Source organism: Mobula hypostoma, chromosome 23, assembly GCF_963921235.1.
Source record: "Mobula hypostoma chromosome 23, sMobHyp1.1, whole genome shotgun sequence".
NCBI lineage: Eukaryota > Metazoa > Chordata > Chondrichthyes > Myliobatiformes > Myliobatidae > Mobula > Mobula hypostoma.
Window position 1 is genome coordinate 53,365,020 of NC_086119.1, and position 25,829 is coordinate 53,390,848.

Here is a 25,829-nt window from a genome sequence, read left to right on the forward strand (position 1 = left end):
TTACAATGTATCTAATCGCACCCCCCCCCCGCTTTCTCCTATAGGTCATTGTATCCAATCCTCCCTCATATCCTCCTGTACATCACAATGTATCCAATCCCCTCACCTTGTCCTGCACATCACAATGTATCCAATTCCCCCTCACCTTCTCCTGTACATCACAATGTATCCATAGAACATAGAATAGTACAGCACAGCACAGGCCCTTTGGCCCACAATGTTGTGCCAACCCTCAAACCCTGCCTCCCATATAACCCCCCACCTTAAATTCCTCCATATACCTGTCTAGTAGTCTCTTAAACTTCACTAGTGTATCTGCCTCCACCACTGACGCAGGCAGTGCATTCCACACACCAACCACTCTCTGAGTAAAAAACCTTCCTCTAATATCCCCCTTGAACTTCCCACCCCTTACCTTAAAGCCATGCCCTCTTGTATTGAGCAGTGGTGCCCTGGGGAAGAGGCGCTGGCTATCCACTCTATCTATTCCTCTTATTATCTTGTACACCTCTATCATGTCTCCTCTCATCCTCCTTCTCTCCAAAGAGTAAAGCCCTAGCTCCCTTAATCTCTGATCGTAATGCACACTTTCTAAACCAGGCAGCATCCTGGTAAATCTCCTCTGTACCCTTTCCAATGCTTCCACATCCTTCCTATAGTGTGGCAACCAGAACTGGACACAGTACTCCAAGTGTGACCTAAATAGAGTTTTATAGAGCTGCATCATTATATCACGACTCTTAAACTCTATGCCTCGACTTATGAAAGCTAACACCCCATAAGCTTTCTTAACTACTCTACCCACCTGTGAGGCAACTTTCAGGGATCTGTGGACATGTAGCCCCAGATCCCTCTGCTCCTCCACACTACCAAGTATCCTGCCAAACATTGGTTCATTTTTCACTCTGGAGCCTGGGGCCTGGGCTCCGCTGCTTCCATCCAGCTCGAAGTCTGCACCAATGGCTGCCACAGCTGATTCTGCATTCTCAAATTTATTTCGGAATACCGCAAAAACGCCAAATGGTAAAGATGGTTCAAAAGCACGACTCCCAAGGGGAAATTATAGGCCATGGATTGCAGTGATTGTAGTCCAGAGTGTAATTTAGTCAAGATGAGGCTTTCCTTTCTGAAAACACTGGAGATGTCCTCGTTCTTCAAAGACTGGCTTTCCCTTCCTCTATCATTGATGCTCCCTTCGCCTACATCTCCTCTATTTCCTGGACATCTGCCCTTGCCCCATCTTCCTGCCCCCATAACAGAGATAGAGTTTCTCTTATTCTTACCTCCCACCCCACGGGACTCCACATCAAGCAGGTCATTCTCTGCAAGTTCCACCATCTTGCCCATTCACCTCCTCCCTCACTCTCATTCAGCCCTCAAGCAATCCCTCCAGGGAGGCAACACTGCACCTGCAAGTCCGCATCTACTGTGTCAGGTACAGTATTCCTGGTGCAGCCTCCTCTACATCGGTGATACCCGACAGAGAAATTGCGTTATTGAGCACCTTTGCTCAGTCCACAACAGTGAGGATTTCCTGTTGGCCAGCCATCGTAATTCTAGTCACCATTCCCATTCCGAACCGTCGGTCCACGGTCTCCTTTACTGCAACAATGAGGCCACTCTCAGGTGTTTAACACCGCATACTCCATCTGGATAGTCTCCAACTTAACGGCATGAACACTGATTTCTCCAACGTCCAGTAATTTCTCCCGCCTCCCCTTCTCTTTCTCTATTCTAGCCCCACTCTTGCTCCTTCTTTTCTCCTCAACCCGCTATCACCTCTCCCTATGGTGTTCCTCCTCCTTTCCTTTTCCCATGGTCCTCCGTCCTCTCCTATCAGATTCCTTCTCCTTCAGCCTTTTCTATGTTCCACCTGTCACCTCCCAGCTTCTCACTTCATCCCCAACCCACCTACCTTCCCCTTCACCTGGCCTCACCTGTCACCTCCCAGCTTCTCACTTCATCCCCAACCCACACACCTTCCCCTACACCTGGCCTTACCTGTCACCTCCCAGCTTCACACTTCATCCCCAACCCACACACCTTCCCCTACACCTGGCCTCACCTGTCACCTCCCAGCTTCTCAGTTCATCCCCAACCCACCTACCTTCCCCTACACCTGGCCTCACCTGTCACCTCCCAGCTTCTCACTTCATCCCCAACCCACCTACCTTCCCCTACACCTGGCCTCACCTGTCACCTCCCAGCTTCTCACTTCATCCCCAACCCACACACCTTCCCCTACACCTGGCCTCACCTGTCACCTCCCAGCTTCTCACTTCATCCCCAACCCACCTACCTTCCCCTACACCTGGCCTCACCTGTCACCTCCCAGCTTCTCACTTCATCCCCAACCCACCTACCTTCCCCTTCACCTGGCCTCACCTGTCACCTCCCAGCTTCTCACTTCATCCCCAACCCACACACCTTCCCCTTCACCTGGCCTCACCTGTCACCTCCCAGCTTCTCACTTCATCCCCAGCCCACCTACCTTCCCCTTTACCTGGCCTCACCTGTCACCTCCCAGCTTCTCACTTCATCCCCAACCCACCTACCTTCCCCTACACCTGGCCTCACCTGTCACCTCCCAGCTTCTCACTTCATCCCCAACCCACCTACCTTCCCCTACACCTGGCCTCACCTGTCACCTCCCAGCTTCTCACTTCATCCCCAACCCACACACCTTCCCCTACACCTGGCCTCACCTGTCACCTCCCAGCTTCTCACTTCATCCCCAACCCACCTACCTTCCCCTACACCTGGCCTCACCTGTCACCTCCCAGCTTCTCACTTCATCCCCAACCCACCTACCTTCCCCTTCACCTGGCCTCACCTGTCACCTCCCAGCTTCTCACTTCATCCCCAACCCACACACCTTCCCCTTCACCTGGCCTCACCTGTCACCTCCCAGCTTCTCACTTCATCCCCAACCCACCTACCTTCCCCTTTAGCTGGCCTCACCTGTCACCTCCCAGCTTCTCACTTCATCCCCAACCCACACACCTTCCCCTACACCTGGCCTCACCTGTCACCTCCCAGCTTCTCACTTCATCCCCAACCCACACACCTTCCCCTTCACCTGGCCTCACCTGTCACCTCCCAGCTTCTCACTTCATCCCCAATCCACACACCTTCCCCTTCACCTGGCCTCACCTGTCACCTCCCAGCTTCTCACTTCATCCCCAACCCACACACCTTCCCCTTCACCTGGCCTCACCTGTCACCTCCCAGCTTCTCACTTCATCCCCAACCCACACACCTTCCCCTACACCTGGCCCCACCTGTCACCTCCAAGTTTCTCATTTCATCCCCAACCCACACACCTTCTCCTTCACCTGGCCCCACCTGTCACCTCCCAGCTTCTCACTTCATCCCCAACCCACACACCTTCCCCTACATCTGGCCTTACCTGTCACCTCCCAGCTTCTCACTTCATCCCCAACCCACACACCTTCCCCTTCACCTGGCCTCACCTGTCACCTCCAAGCTTCGCACTTCATCCCCAACCCACCTACCTTCCCCTACACCTGGCCTCACCTGTCACCTCCCAGCTTCTCACTTCATCCCCAACCCACACACCTTCCCCTACACCTGGCCTCACCTGTCATCTCCCAGCTTCTCACTTCATCCCCAACCCACCTACCTTCCCCTTCACCTGGCCTCACCTGTCACCTCCCAGCTTCTCACTTCGTCCCTAACCCACCTACCTTCCCCTTTACCTGGCCTCACCTGTCACCTCCAAGCTTCTCATTTCATCCCCAACCCACCTACCTTCCCCTTCACCTGGCCCCACCTGTCACCTCCCAGCTTCTCACTTCATCCCCAACCCACACACCTTCCCCTTCACCTGGCCTTACCTGTCACCTCCAAGCTTCTCATTTCATCCCCAACCCACCTACCTTCCCCTTCACCTGGCCCCACCTGTCACCTCCCAGCTTCTCACTTCATCCCCAACCCACACACCTTCCCCTTCACCTGGCCTTACCTGTCACCTCCAAGCTTCTCATTTCATCCCCAACCCACCTACCTTCCCCCACACCTGGCCTCACCTGTCACCTCCAAGCTTCTCACTTCATCCCCAACCCACACACCTTCCCCTTCACCTGGCCTTACCTGTCACCTCCAAGCTGGTACTCCTTCCCCTCCCCCACCTTCTTATTCTGGCTTCTTTCCTCTTCCTTCCCAGTCCCGATAAAGGGTCCCGGCCTAAAATGTTGACTGTTTATTCGTTTCCATGGATGCTGCCCGATGTGCTGACTTCCTCCAGCATTTTGTGTCTGTTGTTCTGGATTTCCAGAATCTGCAGAATCTCTTGTGTTTAAAAACTGCACCCAGCCCTCCAGGTGTGGCCCCACCATGCCCAGGAGAGAGACACCCCTGCCCCTGTACTCATCCTGCTGCCTTTGGCATCGATTGTTGCACCTGCTGTTGATGACGGGAGTACTCCCCAATCTAACACCATTTAGTTAATACACTGCCTTTCTGCTTTCCTCCTTAATATCCGTCCACATCTGCCACGCTTCTCTGCTTCCTCCACCTGCCTAAGTTTCCCTGAAGTCTCTTTCTGTCTTCTTCACAACCCTACTCCCCACTGTTGGCAGATTCTAAAATAGTTTGTCTCCTCACTCATACTGTACCCAGGCATGCAAACCCAGCACCTACTACCTTTATTCCCACTGTTTCCTATTGGTGCTCGCCATCCTCTGAGTGAAGACATTTCTCCTCTCCCCCATTCTAGATTTCAAACTGTGCCCTGTCCCATACTCTTCAGTCACAGGAACCATCCTCCCCGCATTCAGCCTGTCCATCCTTTTCACAACTTTGTAAGGTTAGATTAGATTTCCTGTCATCACCTAATGTCAGAGAATACAGTCCCTGTCAACTCGAGGTCTCATCTGACGTGATTGTCATGCCTGATCCCTGGAGCCAGTTATGAACCTTTGTTGCAGTTTCCCGATGGTAAGTGCATCCTTTGGTAAGGAGACCAAAACGATCCACTATATTCCCACCGTGGTTTCACTAAGGCCAGGATTTAAAGGAGGTTCGCGGAAATGACTCCAAGAATAAAAGGCTCATCATATGAGGAGCATTAATGGCTCTGGCTCGTTGTACTCGCTGGAATTTAGTACAATGAGGTGGTAGGGATCTCATTGAAACCTATTCAAAGTCGGAAAGCCTGGATAGAGTGCGTGTGCAAAGGATAGTTCCTATGGTGGGGGAGTCTAGGACCAGAAGGCACAACCTCTGAATAGAGGGACTCCTTTTAGAACAGAGATGATGGTGGTGAATCTGTGGAATTCGTTGCTACAGGTGGCTGTGGAGGCCAGGTGTAATTAAGGTGGTTGATAGGATCTTGGTTACTCAGGGTGTGAAAGGTTATGGGAAGAAGGCAGGATAATGGAGTTGAGAGGGAAATGAATCAACCATGATCAAATGGTGGAGCAGACTGAACGGCCTGATTCTGCTCCTATGTCTTGTAAAATATTCCGTCTTTGTCTCTATAACCCTCTATCTTTGTCTGGATATCTATAACCCTAGTCCAGTGGTCCCCAACCACCGGGCCACAAAGCATGTGCTACCGGGCTGCGAGGAAACAATATCATTTGGCGATATGAAACAATACGAGTCGGCTGCACCTTTCCTCATTCCCTGTCACACCCACTGTTGAACTTGAACGCACGCGAGGTCATTACGCACCGTTGAGTTTTTTGAGTGGAAGAAACGTGAGCAAGCGGGACAGAAGCAAGTGCTGAGCGTCACCACCTCCACAAATGCTGCTGCTCTGAGAGCGTGGTACTTAATGGCTAGCCGTATTGTTAAGGCTAAGAAGCCTTTCACTGTTGGTGAAGAATTGATTCTGCCTGTTGCCAAGGACATGTGCCGTGAACTGTTGGGAGAAGCTGCAGCTAACAAGATGGCACAGGTTTCTCTTTCAGCTACCACAGTTTCAAGGAGAATTGATGACATAGCGGAGGACATTGAAGCACAGCTGTTGGAACGGCCTAACGAGTCACCATGGTATGCCATCCAGGTCCACCAGTCTACCGATGTCGAGGACAAAGCAATACTGCAGGTTTATGTGTGATATATATTTCAAGACAATGTGCACAAGGGTATGTTATGTGCACTGTCGCTGCCAACTAACACAACTGGGGCAAAACTATTCAAGTCTTTGAATGACTACATGTCAGGCAAACTGGACTGGTCATTCTGTGTTGGAATATGCACAGACGGGGCTGCAGCTATGACTGGACGGCTGTCTTGTTTCACTACCCGAGTCAAAGAGGTTGCTCCTGAATGCCAGTCTACACACTGTGTCACACACAGGGAAATGTTGGCTAGCCAAAAAATGTCACCTGATCGTAACAGCGTATTGAGTGACGTTGTTGAAGTTATCAATCACATCAAAGCAAAAGCCCTTAACTCACGTCTGTTTGAGCAGCTTTGTGAGGAAGTGAATGCAGAGTACAAACGCCTTCTCTTACACACTGAAGTCAGGTGGCTATCAAGGGGGAGAGCCCTGGCCAGGGTTTTTGAGTTAAGAGAGCAGCTACAGAGATTTCTTTCAGGAAAAAAGCCACCACTGGCAGCACACTTCAGTGACGAGGAGTGGATAGCAAAACTCGCTTATCTGTGTGACATCTTCAACCTGCTCAATGAACTCAATTTGTCAAATTGAGTGTATTAGCTACTTATAAGTGACTTATAGTTGACTTATCACCTGTATTCCGGTCGTGATTAACACTAGCGCCCGCCCCCCCCCCGCCCCTGTTGACCGGTCCACAAGAATATTGTCAATATTAAACTTGTCCGCAGTACAAAAAAGGTTGGGGACCCCCTGCCCTAGCTGTCTATTTTATCTCTCTCAGCAGCCTGCTCTCATATTCTACCTTGTACTTCTTCATCAATTTCATGGTCCTCTTTTGGGGAATTCTAAAGTACTTCCAATCATCAGGCTGACCGGCATTTCTACAACATTATAAATCCCTGCAATATTTATCATTTTTATTTTACCTAACTCATTGCACATCTCAAAGGGTTCTTTAACCATGTTATCACAGTGTCATGCCTTTGTATCTTGCACAATATTTGTAACACTGCCGGGGGAGAGACCAGCTCAATGTCTCAGTGCATTCGTGAATACTTGGAACAATCTTGTGCTGCTAATAAAAGGCCTGTTGGAATGTACGTTCATCACTTCATGCTCCTGTGGTTTGATAGGAGGTGAGCATTAATGCAGTTTCGTAATTTGATACCCAAAATACATACCAAGTCCTTGACAGTGTCTGACCGGTCTTGCCATTCCAGGGAATTGAAATTGTAATTTCCCTCCATGATCATTCTGAGCATCAGCATCTGCTTCCTGTGCCAGAACGGTGGGGAGCCGCTCAGCAACGTGTACATGATCACTCCACAGCTCCACCTGCACACACAGAAACAACATCACGCACAAGCCTGTCTCACTGCAGCAACCACCCTTGATTTCTGTGCGTGGATCCAAAGTTACACTGTACAATCCCCAACCACAGCCATAACATGCTGCCGGGCAGGAATACTAGAGTACCACTTTTCCACATCAGGAGATATTAGCAAGAATGATCAAAGGTTGCAGTAAAGAGCGATTAAAGAGAAAACAGGAGGGAGGTTTAGGGAGAGAATTCCAGAGCAAAACACCTATGCATCTTCGATAATTAGAAAGATTATGTGTTTAAGGGAGTTCCAGCAAAGATGAGAGGTGAAGCTGTGTAGACATTGGAAACCAGTGATGCAGACTGCAGGTTAATTGCCTTGTATTAAATGGGACCTGAGTTCTGGACCATCTCTAGTTTACAGTGAGCAGAGATGACCAGACGCGTGCCAAGGGAACTAAAGCATCCAGTAAAACTCTCCTGGGCAACTAAATTTTAGAAAGGGCAAGTGTTAGTTGGCACCGATACAGGGAGGTGTGACAGAAGGCAAGTTCCAAATGGATCAGCGCAGAGCTAGAAATCTGAAGCAGAAGCAGGAAATGCTGGAATCGGACAGAGGGAGTTAACATTTCAGATCTCTGAGTGCCCAGCAGTGCTGGGAGAGAATCAGCCCCAGCCGTGTGAAGGAGAGCCATTTCCACAGAAAGTGGGCTCCACAAGGACAGGTTCCACAAAGCAGTATTTCCACAGGGCTCGGGCTCGGGCTTGGGCTCCAGTGAAGGCATCTTTTGGAAGGATTGAACTATGATTCGGGCACAGGCTGGGTGTGTCCTCCAAGGGGAGGAGATAAAGGAAGCCAAGAGAGAGCTTCCTGATCAGCAGTGACAAAGAATGGAATGAAACAAAGCAAGTTCGTTTACAAACTATGTGAATAATTTAAGATATAATCTGACAAAACATTAAAAACTGCCAGAGAAGGTGAATAAGAAAGTAAGGCAGACACAGAAAACTTGTTATCATAAAAAGCTTCCAGAACAAATAAAGTGGATAGGGAAAGGTTGAGTAAGACTTACTATGGAGCAAGGTTTACCCTCCGATAGACAGAGAGGGGGGCCAAACATTCATCAGTCTTTACTAAGGAACTCAAAGCTACGTATAACCCACTGTCAGTGGAGGAAGGAGGACATGGTTCTCAGCTGGTCTGGGTCAGAGTACCCCTGGAGGAGGGGAGGAGGGGAGGAGGTGCGGACATTGCAGGAGAGCTTGCCATAGCCTGGGTGCAGGAGTGGTGCTAGGGGAACGGAGAATGGCAAATACGATTGCTTTGTTCAAAAGGGGCAGTAGAAATATATCAAGCAACTACAATCTCACTGCTGGGAGCTTTGAGTTAATTAAGCGGAGCCAGTATGGATTAGTTAAAGAGAAATCAGGTTTGACTCTCCTGGTTGGATTATTTGAAGAGACTACAGAGAGATTGATTAAAGCAAGGCCATGGTTGTGGTCCTAATAGAGTTTTGAAGTCCCTCAGAAAACTCGGGTGAAGAAGTTGAGATCTGTGAAATTAAATCATCAGTGACAAAGTGAGCAAGTGTGATGGCAGACTGAGGTGCTCCTTGGGGTCAGGGTCGGGTCTACCTACATATTAATGACTTGGGGGTTTAGGGACAATTTCAAAACCTATAAATGACATCGATGGTGGAGCTGAGATAAAATGGGGGAGCAGTGGGAGGTGAAGGTGGTGGTAGACAAACGGTCCACAAACACAAGTTCAAAGCCCACAACAGCGTTTGGGTAAGTTATTTGTAAAAGTGACCAGAAACCTACCAGACTGACGTAAAAATTCAATTTGTTCACTAAATGTCTCTCCTCATCTGGCCTGGTCTGTGTGCGACTCCAGACACAGCACTCTGAAATGGCCGGCAAATCAAGGGCAGTCAGGGATGGACTTGCCAGCAACATGGCACAGTACAGGCCCTTCAGCCCACAATGTTGTGCCAACCTATTAACCTACTCCAAGATCAATCTAACTCTTTCCTTCTACTTAACCCACCATCTTTCTTTCATCCATGTGCCCATCTAAGACTCTCTTAAATGTCCTAATTCTACTCCTATGTCTTATGGTCCTTAATGTATCTGCTTCTACCACCAAACTCGGCAGTGCATTCCATGCACCTACCACTCTCTGTATAAAAGATTAATTTCTGACAACACCCTCCCCAAAACTTTCCTCCAATCGCCTAAAATTATGCCCTCTTGCATTAACCATTTCCACCCTCAGAAATAGTGCTGGCTATGCACTCTATCAATGTCTCTTTTACACTACTATCACGTCATCTTTCACCCTCCTTCGCTCCAAAAGGAAAAGCCCTCGCTCACTCCCTAATCTATAGAACATGAATAAAAGTTCTAAACAGAAGGATCGGGGTGTACACATGCAATAACAATTGAATATGGTTGAGAGATTGCTTAATGAAGCATTTATGGGATTCTGGGATCATAAAACACAGAAAGAGAGAGGTATTAAAAATAGTTGCATTTGTAGGCTAAACCCCCTTCCTGTTCACTTCTGCGACAGGGTGTAAATCTACCAGAATGGTTCCAAAGGTGAAGGAGTTTCTGGCCACAGTTAGATTGGAGTAGAGGGGTTATTCTCCTTTGGGTAAAGAAAATTGAGAGGAAATCCAGCAGGGGTGGATAAAATTACTAACTGGTTCAATTCAGGTAACTGAAGGAAACGGCTGCCATGAGTGGAGGGTTTAAGGAACGGGAGCACAAATTCCGAACGGCTCGAGCTTCGGGGATGTCAACGAGGATTTTATCTGCAGTGTGGGGTTGCCGTGGAACTCACTGCCCGTAGGGTGGTGGCAACAGTTCTCAGCACCTCTAAAGGGAAACATGCAGTTGGCTTGCTGGGCTGTGGGGCATGAGCTGAGGGAGGAATGGGAGTGACAGGGGCCCCACAACAGGGCAGCATAGGTTTGGTGGTGGCGTGTAACATCCTTTGATTCTTGGTGTTGACAGCTCTGCTTTCTCAATAGTTTGACAGCTTTAAAAAAAAATAGTCTGTATGAATAAAACTCTTACATTCCTTCAAATAATTTTAACAAATAAAACGTGAAGGACTTTTCTGCAGCAAACACTCCATCAGAACAGCTAACGGCCATCACCATCCATTTCAACTTGACTTCCCATTTTGACATGGCCTCCTCTAACTAAGATGAGGCCATATTCAAATTGGAGGAGCAACTCCTCATATTCTATCTGGATAGTCTCCAACTGATGGCGTGAACATCGATATCTCTAACTTCTGGTATGTCTGCCCACTCCCTCTCCTCTCTTTTTCCATTCCCCATCCTGGTCCTCTCACCCGCTCCTCACCTGCCCATCAGCTCACTCTGGTTCCTCTCCTCTTCCCTTTCTTCCATGGTCCACTGTCCTCTCCTGTAAGATTCCTTTTTCTTCCACCTATCACATCCCAGCCTCTTACTTCATTCCCCCCTTCTTATTCTGGCTTCTAACCCCTTCATTTCCAGATGAAGGGTCTCATCCCAAAACATCGACTGTTTACTCCCCTCCACAGAAGCTGCCTGACTTGCTGAGTTCCTCCAGCATTTGTTCAAGGGTTCCAGCACCTGTACAATGTTTTATGTTCCTGGGAAAAGGGACATGCAGACTGCACAGGCCAGGTGAAGCAAAAGAACCAACTGCTGGAGGACTCAATGTTGGGTGTAGGACCTACCGTCTCTCTCGTCTCCCTAATTACTGTGGCAAAGACTTCACAGCAATGGCAAAAGCCTTCAAGTAAACACTCGGTTGATAAAAGCCACAAAATATTTATTGAATCAACCTAATATATTTTATTCAAAACGTAACTGGAAATTTCTGATCACTAAAAACAGCTGACGCAGAGGTTTGAATGACTTACAGAGCTGTGCTGGTGATTAGTAGGAAAGTCAAAGGCAAGAGTATATCTGTCCCTGTAATATCAATGTCAGACGTTTCCATAGGGAGCATGCAGACAAAGCGAGTAACCTGATTTTAGTGTCTCATTGTGCGTTGAGTATAAACACACAATGATGCCATAGCCTTGGCCATCCGTCCCTAGAAAACAATGCCTCATGCACCAGGATGTAGTTTGTCAATTTCAGCTTGGTGTTTAACATGATCATTCCTCAGAGGCTGGTGGGTAAACTGTCCTCGTTGGGACTCAACACCCATCGGGATGCTCTTTAGTAACTACAGCTTAGCGTTCAATACCATCAACCCCTTCAAAATTAATCAATAAGCTTCAAGACCTTGGCCTTTAATACTTCCTTGTGCAATTGGATCGTCAATTTCCTCACTTGGAGACCTCAGTTAGTTCAGATTGGCAACAACGTCTCCTCCACAATCTCCATCAGCACAGGTGCACCACAAGGCAGTGTGCTTAGCCCCCTGCTCTACTCACTTTACACTTATGACTGTGAGGTTAAGCACAGCTCCAATGCCACATTTAAGTTTGCTGGTGACACCACTGTTGTTGGACAAATCAAAGGTGGTGACGAATCAGCATAAAAAGGGGAGATTGAAAATCTGGCTGATTGGTGTTATTACACAGCCTCTTAATCAATGTCTGCAAGACCAAGGAGGTGATTGTTGACTTCAGGAGGAGGAAACCAGAGGTCCATGAACTCATCAGATATGGAGAGGGTTAGCAACTTTGAACTCCTCGGTGTTGTCATATCAGAGGATTTGTCCTCGGCCCAGAATGCAGGCACCATTATGAAGAAAGAACAACAGCACCTCTACTTTCTTAGAAGTTTGTGAAGATTTGGTTTGTCATCTAAAACCTTGACAAACTTCTATAGATGTGTGGTGGAGAGTATATTGACAGGTTCTATCACAGAAATACCAATGCCCTAGGATGGAAAACCCTACAGAAAGTAGTGGTCCATCAGTGGTAAGGTCCACCAACATTCAGCACATCCACACGGAGCACTGTTGCACAAAAGCAGCATCCATCACCAGGGACACCCTCCACCCAGACCATGCTCTCTTCTCACTGCCATCAGGAGCTTCAGGACCACACCACCAGGTTCAAGATCACCCTTCAACCATCAGGCTCTTGAACTAGAGAGGATAACTTCACTTAGCTTCATTTATCCTATCACTGAACTGTTTGCACAACATAAGAATTCACTTTCAAGAACTCTTCATCGCATATCTCGATATTTATTGTTTGCTTCCTTATTTATCTGTTTGTTTTTATGTATTTATTATTATTATTTATTTTTGCATTTGCTTTTGTTGTTTTCTGCACATTGGTTGTTGTCTGCCCTGTTGGGTTTGGTCTTTCATTGATCCTATTGTGTTTCTTCTATTTATTATGAATGCCCATAAGAAAATGAATCTCAGGGTGTCTATGGTGACATATATGTACTTTGATAAAATTTTACTTTGAACTTTGAAGGACCCCAGTCAGTCCAATTTGGCAGCGATATTTCAAGTTCCATCTCGCTGAGTACTGGCTCAGCTGATTGCTGCTCATGCTGGTGACTTGCAGCTGCACTGTCTGAGCCAGCTCAAACCACATCATTAAATTCACTGATGATCCAACAGTGGCTGGTCTCATCGGCAACAATGATGAGTTGGCATACAGGCTTGTCAAATGGTGTGAGAATACAATGAGTCTCAACATGGCAAATCAAAGAAATGATTGTGGACTTCAGGGAGGCACAGGTTGACCACACTCCATCACACAACAATGGCTCTGCTGTGGAGGGAGTGAACAGCACAAAGTTTCTTGGTGTGCACATACTGTTTGATCTAACCTGGGCCCACCACACCTCTTCATTAGTCTAGAAGGCATAGCAACGTCTATACTTTGAGGAGATTGAGGTATGCAGGACTCCCATTCCAACAACTTTCTACAAGAGCAGCACCGACAGTGTCCTGTCTGGCTGCATCAGTGTATGGTACAAAAGCTGCAAGGCATCAGACCATAAGACCCTACAGAGGATAGTAAAAACCTTGTGGTTTTCCTCTCCCTATTTGTGATATTTACTGGGAGCTTGTATATGAAGACCCCAAAGAATTGTTGAGGACCCCCACCATCCATTGCATAATGTCTTGACCCACTACAGTCAGGAAGGAAATACAGGAGCATCAGGACTAGGTCTGCCAGAGGAGGTAGCAGCTCTTCCCTCAGACTGTGAGACTAATGAATACCCTGCCGCCACTGAGGTAATGTCACTAGGACAACGAGCTGTTTGGTGCTTACTGGACTGTTTCCCGGTGCCGCATACATCACATGCATTTTTGAATTAGATTTTATTAACTTATTTGTGATAATATTTAGTTTTATGTGCTGCGTGTGATATATGTATTGTGGGTGCACCGTTGTCCAGGGGAACATTGTTTTGTTTGGTTGTATATATGTAGAGTCAGATGACAATAAACTTCAACTTTAACTTACAAATCCACTTCTTTGCCATATCCAGCGTGGGTTTCATCCATAGAGCACATGATGATTTCTGGAGCCAGGTAGCCTGGAGTCCCACATAATTCTGCATGAAACAAAAGCAGAAAGATTCAGATTAATTTATTTATGACAAGCATGATACATGGAAACATACAGTGAACAGGGTCATTCGCATTAACAACCAGCACACCCAGGCATCTAGACCATTCAAGTTGTGAGCCAAGTACAGGGAGGTGGGATTAATAGGGGTAGGAGCCCATTGTTCTGCATGCCCATGGTGGACTGACTGCCCTGCTTCCGTGCTTCATGGCTATGACACTAATCTACTGCCATACTGTAATCTGAAGGGTAGTTCAATCTTATAGACAATATTGTATGAGTTACTAATAGGCAGTGAAATGGCACCTCGTGTTGTGTAAGATTCGTTTTGTTGCTGCTTGTGTTGTTTTGTGGAACATTGTGGGAATGTTATGTTGGTGCCAGAATATGTATCGACACCTGCGGACTGCCCCAGCACATTCTTCCAGCATCCACACCAGCAGCAACAATACAAATCAAGGCAACAGCAAAATAAGCCCCTTTCCCAGCAACTCGCACATCCAGGCAGGCCCCTACCCCAGGGCAAGCCACCTCTGGCCCTCCAGTCCCAGAAGATTGCTGTTTAGAGTTTGAGTGGTCAGTAGGAAAGAAAGCCAGAGCATAATGCTAATACAGGCAGTGCTCTGCCACTTTTCGAGGCTGATGTGCCACCTGTAGTTACACCATGACTTGGGAGGGTGTGATGCAGTTACACAAAGGTTCTGAGGGTTGGGTGCACATACACATCTTACACAACACGAGGTGCCCATTTCACTGATCACTCGATCCTTCAGCCCCTGCTCTCAGCTGGCCTCATCATCTCACAGCCTCTCACATCACCGCTATTCTTCCACTCTCTCTCACTCCTCTCATCTCTTACCCTCACAGCCCATGATTTCTTTCCCTCTAACCTCTCCTTTCCTGGAAGGTTACTGAATGATTGTGTCTCGGTTCACCAAATGAGCAGAGCTGGGTCAAGGTTGGGATATCAGGCTGCGGCCTACACAGAAACATCTCACCTCGCAGCTTCTCCCCCTGGGACAGTTGTAGGGCAAACCCAAAGTCCGACAGCTTTATCTTCATGTCATCGTCCAGAAGGATATTTTCAGGTTTCAGATCACGGTGCACAATGTTCTTGGAGTGGAGAAACTGAACGACCTCCAGCAATGCTCGCATGATGCTTCTGGAAGGAGGAAGGAGTACTCTTTAATTATGTCAATGTGTTCCACCTCACCCAACCCTCCCCCAAAGCCTCTGATCCTCACTGGCCCAGGGAATCTCAGCAATCTGCTCTACAGGATCAGAGACGTCCACCACTGAGACCAATCCCAGATTCCAGCTCCCGCAGTGGTAAGCGTCACAGCAGGTCGAATCCTAGAGATGGTTCCGGTCTAGGAGACATGGCCAAGGGGGGAGAACAGAAGCTCTTGAGATCACTGCCAGTTGTAAAACATGGTTTAAAGAGGAGGACGAGCAGCAGCTACAGGTACCCGGTACAGAGAAGGATGCTGGGAACAGTCAAGGAAATAACTGCAACCACGGGAACAGTGGATCAATAGGGCAATGAGCCCAAGTGGGTAGAACTGAGGGGCCAGAGTACTGATCACCTCGCCTGAGAAACACAACATGAAAAGATGTACGCACTTGCCTTCGTACAGCAATAAAGGGCCAGCAAATCCCTAACATCGAGTGAGAAACAGGGTACAAGGAAATGAGGCCACGGGCAGGCTTTTAATTCCATGTCAAACACTACAGGCCATGCATCTAAGGTGAGAGGGGGACAAGTACAAAGGAGATGTGAGGTGCACAGAGGGTGGTGGTGCCTGGAATATAATGGATGGAGGCAGATACAATAGAAGTGTCTGAGAGGGTTTTAGTCAGACACATGAATGTACAGGGAATGGAGTACGTGGACAATGTCATCGTGTTTGGCACAACCATTGTGTTCCTACATTGTGCTGTCCTATGTTTCAAACAAGAGGACATGAGTTGAGAGTTAGGGGGCAAAAGTTTAGGGGTAACATGAGGGGGAACTTCTTTACTGAGAGAGTGGTAGCTGTGTGGAACGAGCTTCCAGCAGAAGTGGTTGAGGCAGGTTCGATGTTGTCGTTTAAAGTTAAATTGGATAGATATATGGACAGGGAAGGAGTGGAGGGTTATGGGCTGAGTGCAGGTCGGTGGGACTAGGTGAGAGTAAGCATTTGGCACGGACTAGAAGGGCCAAGATGGCCCGTTTCTGTGCTGTAATTGTTATATGGTTATATGTACAGCCAGGCCAACAAGAGAGAGAGGTGCTTCTGCATATTGTTCTGGGCACTGAAGCTGGGGCAGGGACATTGGTCACGTGGAATTTGGAGGAGGGAGGGTAAATGATTCACTGTGTCTACACCGACCAAGTGTGGAGTTACTGCCCTACAACTGTTCTTCCAGCAACGTGCAAAGGATTTCAACTCCACCACTTGCCCAAGCAAAGAGTTCCACACTCCAACTCTGGCTGGGTGAATCAGTTGATTTTCTTGGGGCTTGGGATCTGTGCCGTTGGTAAAACCAGCCTATTTGCTCATGAACTGAGAGGAATTCTGGGCCATTTCAGAGAACAATTAAAAGGCAATCCCATTACCAGATGTGGATTACGTACAGGTCAGACTGAATAACAATGTCACGTGTATTCGGTGAAACTAGGAAAAGTTAATTGGCGACAACTGTTTTGGGGCAAGTCCATATCTAACAGGTAGCGTGTGTTTTTAAAGACCAATTTCACAGAATACAGGTCAGGTATGTTCCAGTGAGGAAGACAACAGAGGTTATGAATTCCATCAAGAAGGAAAAGAAAGCTTATGCAAGATGTAGGAAACTAAAATCAAAGGTCATTGAGAATTGTAAAGAAACCAGAAAAGAACTCAGGAAGGATTATCAGGAGGAACTGAGAAATTAAAAAGGGATAACTACCTGTTGGGATCGTACTATACACCTTCAAACAGCCAACATAGAGGACAAATGTTCAGGGAGACTGGGAAGAGTTGTAAGAATAATAGGATTGTCATCAGAGGACATTTTAAATTTCCGAACATTGGGTAGGATTGGATGGGATGGATTGTATTCAGCGTGTTCAGTAAAGTTTGCTCAGGCAGTATTTAGAGGGCCCTAAGTTGCAGACATCCCACCCTGCAAAAACTCATTTCAGGGAGGTAGCACCATCAATTTGCGGGAGACTCCCGGAACTTCTGGGAGAGGTGGGATGTCTGCAACAGAGTAGCTCCTTAGCAGCTAGCCAGACAGTTTAAATAACGTTAGCTATGCTAATGAACGAATGACACCTGTTAAACTCACCTCAACATGTTTTTTACAGTCTTAACCCACCACGGGCAATAGAAAAGTCATTGTTGCAAATGATGCAGCGAGCAACACTGTCATTAATTTGACCCCTATTAGGCAGGGGTACACTTTAGTGTAGTCTGGGGTGACGTACGTTTTATATTTTTTTGGAACACTCTGCCATGGCACGCTCTCGCTCGCACGCTCGCACGCGCTCTCTCTTGCTTTTCTCTCGCTTACTCTCAAAAAAATTGATTTCCGTGACAATGTATATAATTTGCGGGCATCAGGGAGCCACTATTAATGTGCGGGAGATTCCTGGAAGTTCCGGGAGAGGTGGGATGTCTGAAGTTGTATAAGACATTGGTGAGGCCTAATTTGGAGTATTGTGCACAGTTTTGGTCACCTACCTACTGGAAAAGAGTAAATAAGTTTGAAAGAGTACAGAAAATATTTACAAGAATGTTGACAGGTCTGGAGGACTTGAGTTACAATGCCAAAACAAGTATTCACTTCCCTTGGAAGTTTACATGCTTTAGTCTTTTACAACATTGAATCACAGTGGATTTAATTTGGCCTTTTTGCCTCAGAAGGCAGTGGAGGTCAATTCTCTGGATGCTTTCAAGAAGGAGCTAGATAGGTATCTTATGGATAGGGGAATCAAGGGTTATGGGGACAAGGCAGGAACCGGGTATTGATAGTAGATGATCAGCCATGATCTCAGAATGGCGGTGCAGGCTCGAAGGACCGAATGGTCTACTTCTGCACCTATTGTCTATTGTCTATTTTTTTTACATTGATCAACAGAAAAAGACTCTTTCATGTCAAAGTGAAAACAGATCTCTACAAAGTGATCTAAATTAATTACAAATATAACACACAAAATAATTGATTGCTTAAGTATTCACCTCCTTTAATATAACACACCAAATCATCACTGGTGCAGCCATTTGGTTTTAGAAGTCACAGAATTAGTTCAATGGAGATCACCCGTGTGCAGTCAAGGTGTTACAATTGATTGTAGTAAAAATACACCTGTATCTGGAAGGTCCAACTGCTAGTGAGTCAGAATCCAGGCAAAAACTACACCAAGACGACAAAAGAACGCTCCAATTAACTCCACCAAAAAAGGTTATTGAAAAGCACAAGTTAGGAGTTAGGATACAAGAAAATTTCCACGTCACTGAATATCCCTTAAGTTAAGTCAATCATCAAGAAATGGAAAGAATATGGCACAGCTGTAAATCTGCCTAGAGCGGGCCGTCCTCAGAAACTGAGTGACCGTGCAAGAAGGGACTAGTGAGGAAGGCCACCAAGAGACCTATGACAACTTGGGAGGAGTTACAAGCTTCAGTGGCTGAGATGGGAGAGTCCGCACGTACAACAACTGTTGCCTGGATGCTTCACCAGTTGTAGCTTTAAGAGAGATTGGCAAAGAGAAAGCCACTGTTGAAAAAAATCTCATGAAATCTTGGCTAGAGTTTGCCAGAAGGCATGTGGGAGACTATGAAGTCAACTGGAAGAAGGTTCTACAGTCTGTGAAACCAAAATTGAGCTTTTTGGCCATCAAATTAAACACGTGTTTGGCATAGGCCAAACACTGCACATCAACAAAAACACACCATCCCTACTGTGAAGCATGGTGGTGGCTGCATCATGCTAAGGGAGTGCTTCACTGCAGCAAACCCTGGAAAGCTTGTGAAGGTAGAAGGCAAAGTGAATGCAGCAAAGTACAAGATATTCCTGGAGGAAAACCTGATGCAGTCTGCAAGAGAACTGCAACTTGGGAGAAGATTTGTTTTCCAGCAAGACAATGACCCCAAGCATAAAGCCAAAGCTACACAGGAATGGCTTAAAAACAACAAAGTTAATGTCCTGGAGTGGCCAAGTCAGAGTCTAGACCTCGATCCAATTGAGATCTTGGAAAGGACTGTTCACTCATGATCCCCATGCAATCTGACAAAGCTTCAGCAGTTTTGTAAAGAATGGGGAAAAAGTTGCAGTGTTCAGATGTGCAAAGTTGATATAGACTTATACACACAGAATCAAGGCTGTAATTGTTACCAAAGGTGCATCTACTAAATACTGACTTGAAGGGGGTGAGTAATTATGCAAGCAATTATTTTGCGTTTTAATAATTATAATAAATTTAGAACAATTTGTAGAAATCTGTTTTCACTTTGACATGAAAGAGTCCTTTCTGTTCATCAGTGTCAAAAACGTCAAATTAAATCCACTGTGATTCAATGTTGTAAAACAATAAAACATGAAAACTTCCGGAGGGGGGGTGTTGAATACTTCTAATGGGTACTGTATATGGAAAAATTAAATAGGCTAGGACTTTATTCCTTGGAACATAGAAGATTGAGGGAAGATTTGATAGAGGTGTACAAAATTATGAGGGGGGTACTCCTCTAGAACAGAGTAGGGAGGCCCAGGGGTATTCTAGAGGGAGTGCAGGGGTACTCCTCTAGAACAAGAGAGGGGTGGGGTTACTCCTCTAGAACAGAGTAGGGAGGCCCAGGGGTATTCTAGAGGGAGTGCAGGGGTACTGCTCTAGAACAAGAGAGGGGTGGGGTTACTCCTCTAGAACAGAGTGTGTGCAGGGGTACTCCTCTAGAACAAGAGAGGGGTGGGGTTACTCCTCTAGAACAGAGAGAGTGCAGGGGTACTCCTCTAGAACAAGAGAGGGGTAGGGTTACTCCTCTAGAACAGAATAGGGAGGCCCAGGGGTACTCCTCTAGAACAGAGTGTGTGCAGGGGTACTCCTCTAGAACAAGAGAGGGGTGGGGTTACTCCTCTAGAACAGAGAGAGTGCAGGGGTACTCCTCTAGAACAAGAGAGGGGTGGGGTTACTCCTCTAGAACAAAATAGGGAGGCCCAGGGGTACTCCTCTAGAACAAGAGAGGGGTGGGGTTACTCCTCTAGAACAGAGAGAGTGCAGGGGTACTCCTCTAGAACAAGAGAGGGGTGGGGTTACTCCTCTAGAACAGAGAGAGTGCAGGGGTACTCCTCTAGAACAAGAGAGGGGTGGGGTTACTCCTCTAGAACAAAATAGGGAGGCCCAGGGGTACTCCTCTAGAACAAGAGAGGGGTGGGGTTACTCCTCTAGAACAAAATAGGAAGCCCCGGGGTACTCCTCTAGAATGGGGGGGGAGGGGATACTCCTCTAGAAGTTATATTGAGATTGGACAAGTCATTGGTGAAGCCACACTTAGAGTGTTGTTTTCAGTTTGTCATTCTTGTCATTTGCACGAGTTGTTTTTTTGCAAGGAGGAGCTGTTGATGTTCTTGTCACTGTCTGCACAATTTGTTTTTTTTTTGCGTGAAGGTTGTTTGATATTCTTGTCTTTTGTACAATTTATCTTTTGCAAGGGGGGGGCTGTTTGATGTTTTCTTTCCTTTGAACAGGTTCCATGGTTTTCCTTGTTTTGTGGCTGTCTGTGGGTTGTACTCTGCAAATTGCTTAATAATACAGGTACAGTACTTTGAATCCTTTGGGTTAGGGAATCAAACAGCAGAGAATGTGGCTTTAAGGTTAGAGGTGAGAAGTTTAATAAGAGGTGAAGGGCAACTTTCTTTTCATAAACACACCAAGTGGTAGATATATGGAACCAGCTACCAGAGTTAGTGGTCAAGGCAGGTATTTTAGATATGTTTAGTAAGTATGTGGTTGGGTATATGGATGATAAAATTTTCAAGGGATGTGTGGCAAATGCTAGGAAATAGCTTGAATGTACACCTTGCTTGGTAGGGACACACATGGGCAAAGAGCCTCTTTCAGTTCTCCCTGACTCTTTGACTCTATAAGGGAATTTGGAGAGCCGGGGTGGGGGGGGGGGGGCGCGGGGGGTGTGGTCATGAAAAGCTCTTAGCAAATGGGATTAAGGAGGCTTCCGAGTCATTCTATAAATAGCGATGCACCATAAGAAGCATCCTATTTGGATACACCGTGGCTTGGTACGGCAAGTGATCTGCATGTGGCCACTAGAAACTGCAGAGTTGTGGGAACAGCACGACGCATCACAGAAACCAGCCACACACTCAATCTACACTTCTTGATGCTTCAGTAAAGCAGCCAGCATAATCAAAGACCCCACCCGCCCCAAACATTCTCTCTTCTTCCCCCACAATCAGGCAGGAGATATAAAAGGCTGAAATATACTACTAGTTTATATCCTCGGCGCTCTATGTATCCTACACACTAGCAGGCTCAAGGACAGCTTCTATCCTGTTGTTACAAGATTACTGAACAGTTCCCTAGTAAAATAATAGGGACCCTTGACCTATATCCATCTTACACCTTAATGCTTATCTGCACTGCACTCTCTCTCTAGTGGCAACACTCTATTTGGCACTCTGTTACTGTTTTACAGCACACTGTTTTAAATTGATCTGTATGAATGATATGTTCAACAAGTTTTTGATTGTACGTATGACAGTAATAAACCAATTCACCAACTAAGAAGTCACAATTGGCAGAAATGTTGTGATGTTGAATGACCAAAAGCAGCGCCATCATCACTGGTTAGATGCTGATGACGGAAGTTCAACACTGAACTTCAGGCTGTTTCTCAGACCAGTCCCTTTCTGTCTGAGCTGTTTACGCACCTGGTCTCCTTCTCACTGAAAGTCACTTTTTCTGTCAGGTAGTCAAACAGCTCTCCTTTCTTCATCCTGTCAGCATAAGAACATGTTGAAGATGTCACTTTATCAGTTGAAACGTTGCCTTAACAGTTACCCCAAATTCACTCCAAATCAAACACTTGTGCTTATTTGACACCATCATCAGGAAGGTCAAAACTGCCAGGATTCTGTCCCCAACATCAATGTAGTACTCTACAGCTCACCACCACCTCCTCGGGATCTATTACAGATGGACAATTAAATGTTAGCTCAGACTGTGAAGCCCACACCCTCAAATGAATGTAAATTAAACATTCCACATAGGAAAGCACCCACGCTGTTTCACAGGGACATCAAGTCTTATCAAGAGATGTTGTTGCAGGTAACCAAAGCTTAGTTAAATACAAACAACTACTGCTTAAAGTCTTAAAGGACAGGTAAAGAAGTTGAAAAAGATACATTTTAGAAATTTGGAACATTGACAACTGATGCCTTGTGGCAGAATGGTTAAACGTGGTGATGGTGTAGAGACCAGTGCTGAGTTTGTAGATCTGATGACTGCTGAGGAGGGTCAAACTCAAGAAGGGGCTTGGACACAAAGTCAAGACTAAAACTGCAACAGTACTCAGACACACAAAGACCCAGTTGCTGTGTTGGTTCTTTGCTCTACTATTTCCTGCCTGTGACAGTCAGATTCTGCCCGTCAAAATCTGTAGTGCACCATCAGTATCTGTGTCCTCATCTACCTCTGCAACACCCCAAAAGACAGGACAAAAGGACAGCTTGGAGGTCTTCATTAAAGTACACACATAATTCTGACTCTTGGTAACCCTATCCAAAATACACCATCATCAGGAAGAACATATTACAAATTATTAATGTAAAAAGTCACTCAAGCATGGCACAAATTGGTAATTAGGTCCACAATGATGGAGAGAAACTGTGATGTTTCAAACCCATTATCAAGGCCACAATCCATTGAAGAACCATTGATTATCAAGATTACCATCAGCTCCAATGGTCCATAAGGCACCTTTGTGGTTTAATTCACATCATTTTACCATCTGCAACCCTTACTCTTTAGTGAAAGAGATTGTGGGTGATGAGGAATTGGTTCTACTTTGTGACCATTTCCTCTCCCAGCGATTGGTTAAAAAATGGGTTTCTCCCACTGCTGCTTGAGAAGGAAAACACCACTGTCTTCTCATTATTTTATTCTTATGATGAGGGAGTTTGTACTGAAGTGGTGAAATGTTAGATAATACAGCAGTGCTATCCCGGAACAGTGGATGAGAACATCAGTCACTTTCTTTGGCACTGGAACAATGGTTGCCACCTTGAAAACCAAGGGGACAATAGATTGTTCCAGAGAGATGTTGAATATATCTGTCAGCTGGGCTGCGCAGTCTTTCAGAACCTGATCAGGTCTTATCAGGTCTTCCTCTTCTCAGCTTTAGCCAGACGGAATGTCTGCTCCCCTGGGGCGAGGGGTGCCTTCCTTGCCAGCACTTTGTTCTGTGCATCAAACTGGGCGTAGAAGGCATTCAGCCTCTCAGGGAGTGAAACGTCCTGGTCACTTGTAGTCTTTAATCCTCTGAATTCCCTGCTACATGTGCCTCGTGTCTCTGGTATCGCAAAAGTGGCTATAAATTCTCTGAGAATACTCCCATTTTGCCGACCTGATTGAGCAGGAAAGCACAGTTCTTGCTTCCCTGAGAGCTGTCGAATCCCCAATTCTAAAGGCAATATTTATTATTTATTATTGACATAACAGCATGAAACAGGCCCTTCTGGCCCTTCCTCACAATCCCTCAACCATGCACAGACGTCAGCAGTAAGCCATGGCTTCTGATTTGCCCTCTCCCAGGTGTGTTTCGTGATGGTAACATCATCAGTACACTTCCCTATGTACACGTTTGTAACTGGTCACAGAATCCAAACACTCCTCAATGTTGAGCAGCTTGCCATGGGTAGCAGCCTCCCTGAACATTCTCCAGTTGGTGCTATCAAAGCAGTCCTGCAGTGCTGAGATTCCCCCCTCAGGCCAGGTTTTCACCAGCTTTAGGACTGGTTTGACCCTTCGCTCCGTGGTTTGGATGTGGAATTAACATTACAAATAAGTGATCTGAGAGTCCAATGTGGGGTCAAGGGACTGCTTTATAGATTCCTGGTATGTCAGTGTAAACCATATCTAGCGTATTTTCACGCAAACGCGAGGAAATCTGCAGATGCTGGAAATTCAAGCAACACACACAAAATGCTGGTGGATCACAGCAGGCCAGGCAGCATTTATAGGAAGAGGTACAGTCGACGTTTTGGGCCGAGACCCTTCATCAGGACTAACTGAAAGAAGAGATGGTAAGAGATTTGAAAGTGGGAGGGGGATGGGGAAGATCTGAAATGATAGAAGACAGGAGGGGGAGGGATAGAGCTAGGAGCTGGAAAGTTGATTGGCAAAAGGGATACAAGGCTGGAGAAGGGAGAGGAACATGGGACGGGAGGCCTAGGGAGAAAGAAAGGGGGAGGGGAGCGCCAGAGGAAGATGGAGAGCAGCAAAAGGATAAATAAATAAATAAATAAATAAGGGGTGGGGTAAGAAGGGGAGGAGGGGCATTAACGGAAGTTAAAGAAGTCAGTGTTCATGCTATCAGGTTGGAAGCTACCAACCTTATAGTTCCCACACCTTGCACTTCCCGTTTCTACCTCCTACCCAAGATCCACAAACCTGCATGTCCAGTAGACCCATTGTCTCAGCTTGCTCCTGCCCCACCGGACTCGTTTCTGCATACCTCGACACGGTTTTATCCCCCCTTGTTCAATCCCTTCCTACCTATGTTCGTGACACTTCTCACGCTCTTAAGTTCCCTGGCCCCCACCGCTTTATTTTCACCATGGATGTCCAGTCCCTACATACCTCCATCCCCCACCAGGAAGGTCTCAAATCTCTCCACTTTTTTTGGATTCCAGACCTTACCAGTTCCCCTCTACCACCACTCTCCTCCTTCTAGCAGAATTAGTCCTTGCTCTTAATAATTTCTCCTTTGGCTCCTCCACTTCCTCCAAACTAAAGGTGTAGCTATGGGCACCCGTATGGGTCCCAGCTATGCCTGCCTTTTTGTTGGCTTTATGGAACAATCCATGTTCCAAGCCTATTCTGGTATCTGTCCCCCACTTCTCCTTCACTACATCGACGACTGCATTGGCGCTGCTTCCTGCACGCATGCTGAGCTCGTTGACTTCATTAACTTTGCCTCTAACTTTCACCCTGCCCTCAAGTTTACCTGGTCCATTTTCGACACCTCCCTCCCCTTTCTAGATCTCTCTGTCTCTATCTCTGGAGACAGCTTACCTACTGATGTCTACTATAAGCCTATGGACTCTCACATCTACCTGGACTATTCCTCTTTTCACCCTGTCTCTTGCAAAAATGCCATCCCCTTCTCGCAATTCCTCCGTCTCCGCCGCACCTGCTCTCAGGATGAGGCTTTTCATTCCAGGATGAAGGAGATGTCTTCCTTTTTTTAAAGAAAGAGGCTTCCCTTCCTCCACCATCAACTCTGCTCTCAAACGCATCTCTCCCATTTCACACACATCTGCTCTCACCCCATCCTCCCGCCACCCCACTAGGGATAGGGTTCCCCTTGCCCTCACCTACCACCTCACCAGCCTCCAGATCTTCCACCGCCTCCAATGGGATCCCACCACTAAGCACATCTTTCCCTCCTCCCCCACCCCCGCTTTCTGCAGGGATCGCTCCCTACGCGACTCCCTTGTCCATTCGTCCCCCTCATCCCTTCCCACCGATCTCCCTACCGGCACTTATCCTTGTAAACGAAACAAGTGCTACACATGCCCTTACACTTCCTCCCTCACCACCCTTCCAGGTGAGGTGACACTTCACCTGTGAGTCGGCTGGGGTGATATACTGCATCCGGTGCTCC

The 25,829-nt window shown here is 46.8% G+C and overlaps 1 protein-coding gene across 2 annotated transcripts in view; it reads right to left on the minus strand.

Annotated features, from left to right (window-relative positions):
- The window catches only part of LOC134336912 (phosphorylase b kinase gamma catalytic chain, skeletal muscle/heart isoform-like), an 88,368-nt gene that overhangs the window by 25,136 nt on the left and 37,403 nt on the right, over positions 1-25,829 (minus strand). For both annotated transcript variants that reach the window (XM_063031548.1, XM_063031549.1), the window contains exons 5-8: positions 21,874-21,939; positions 14,967-15,130; positions 13,864-13,954; positions 7,270-7,423 (exon numbers count right to left, since the gene is read on the minus strand). In XM_063031548.1, coding sequence (XP_062887618.1) covers positions 7,270-7,423; positions 13,864-13,954; positions 14,967-15,130; positions 21,874-21,939 — 475 coding nt within the window. The remainder of the gene's footprint in view (positions 1-7,269; positions 7,424-13,863; positions 13,955-14,966; positions 15,131-21,873; positions 21,940-25,829) is intronic.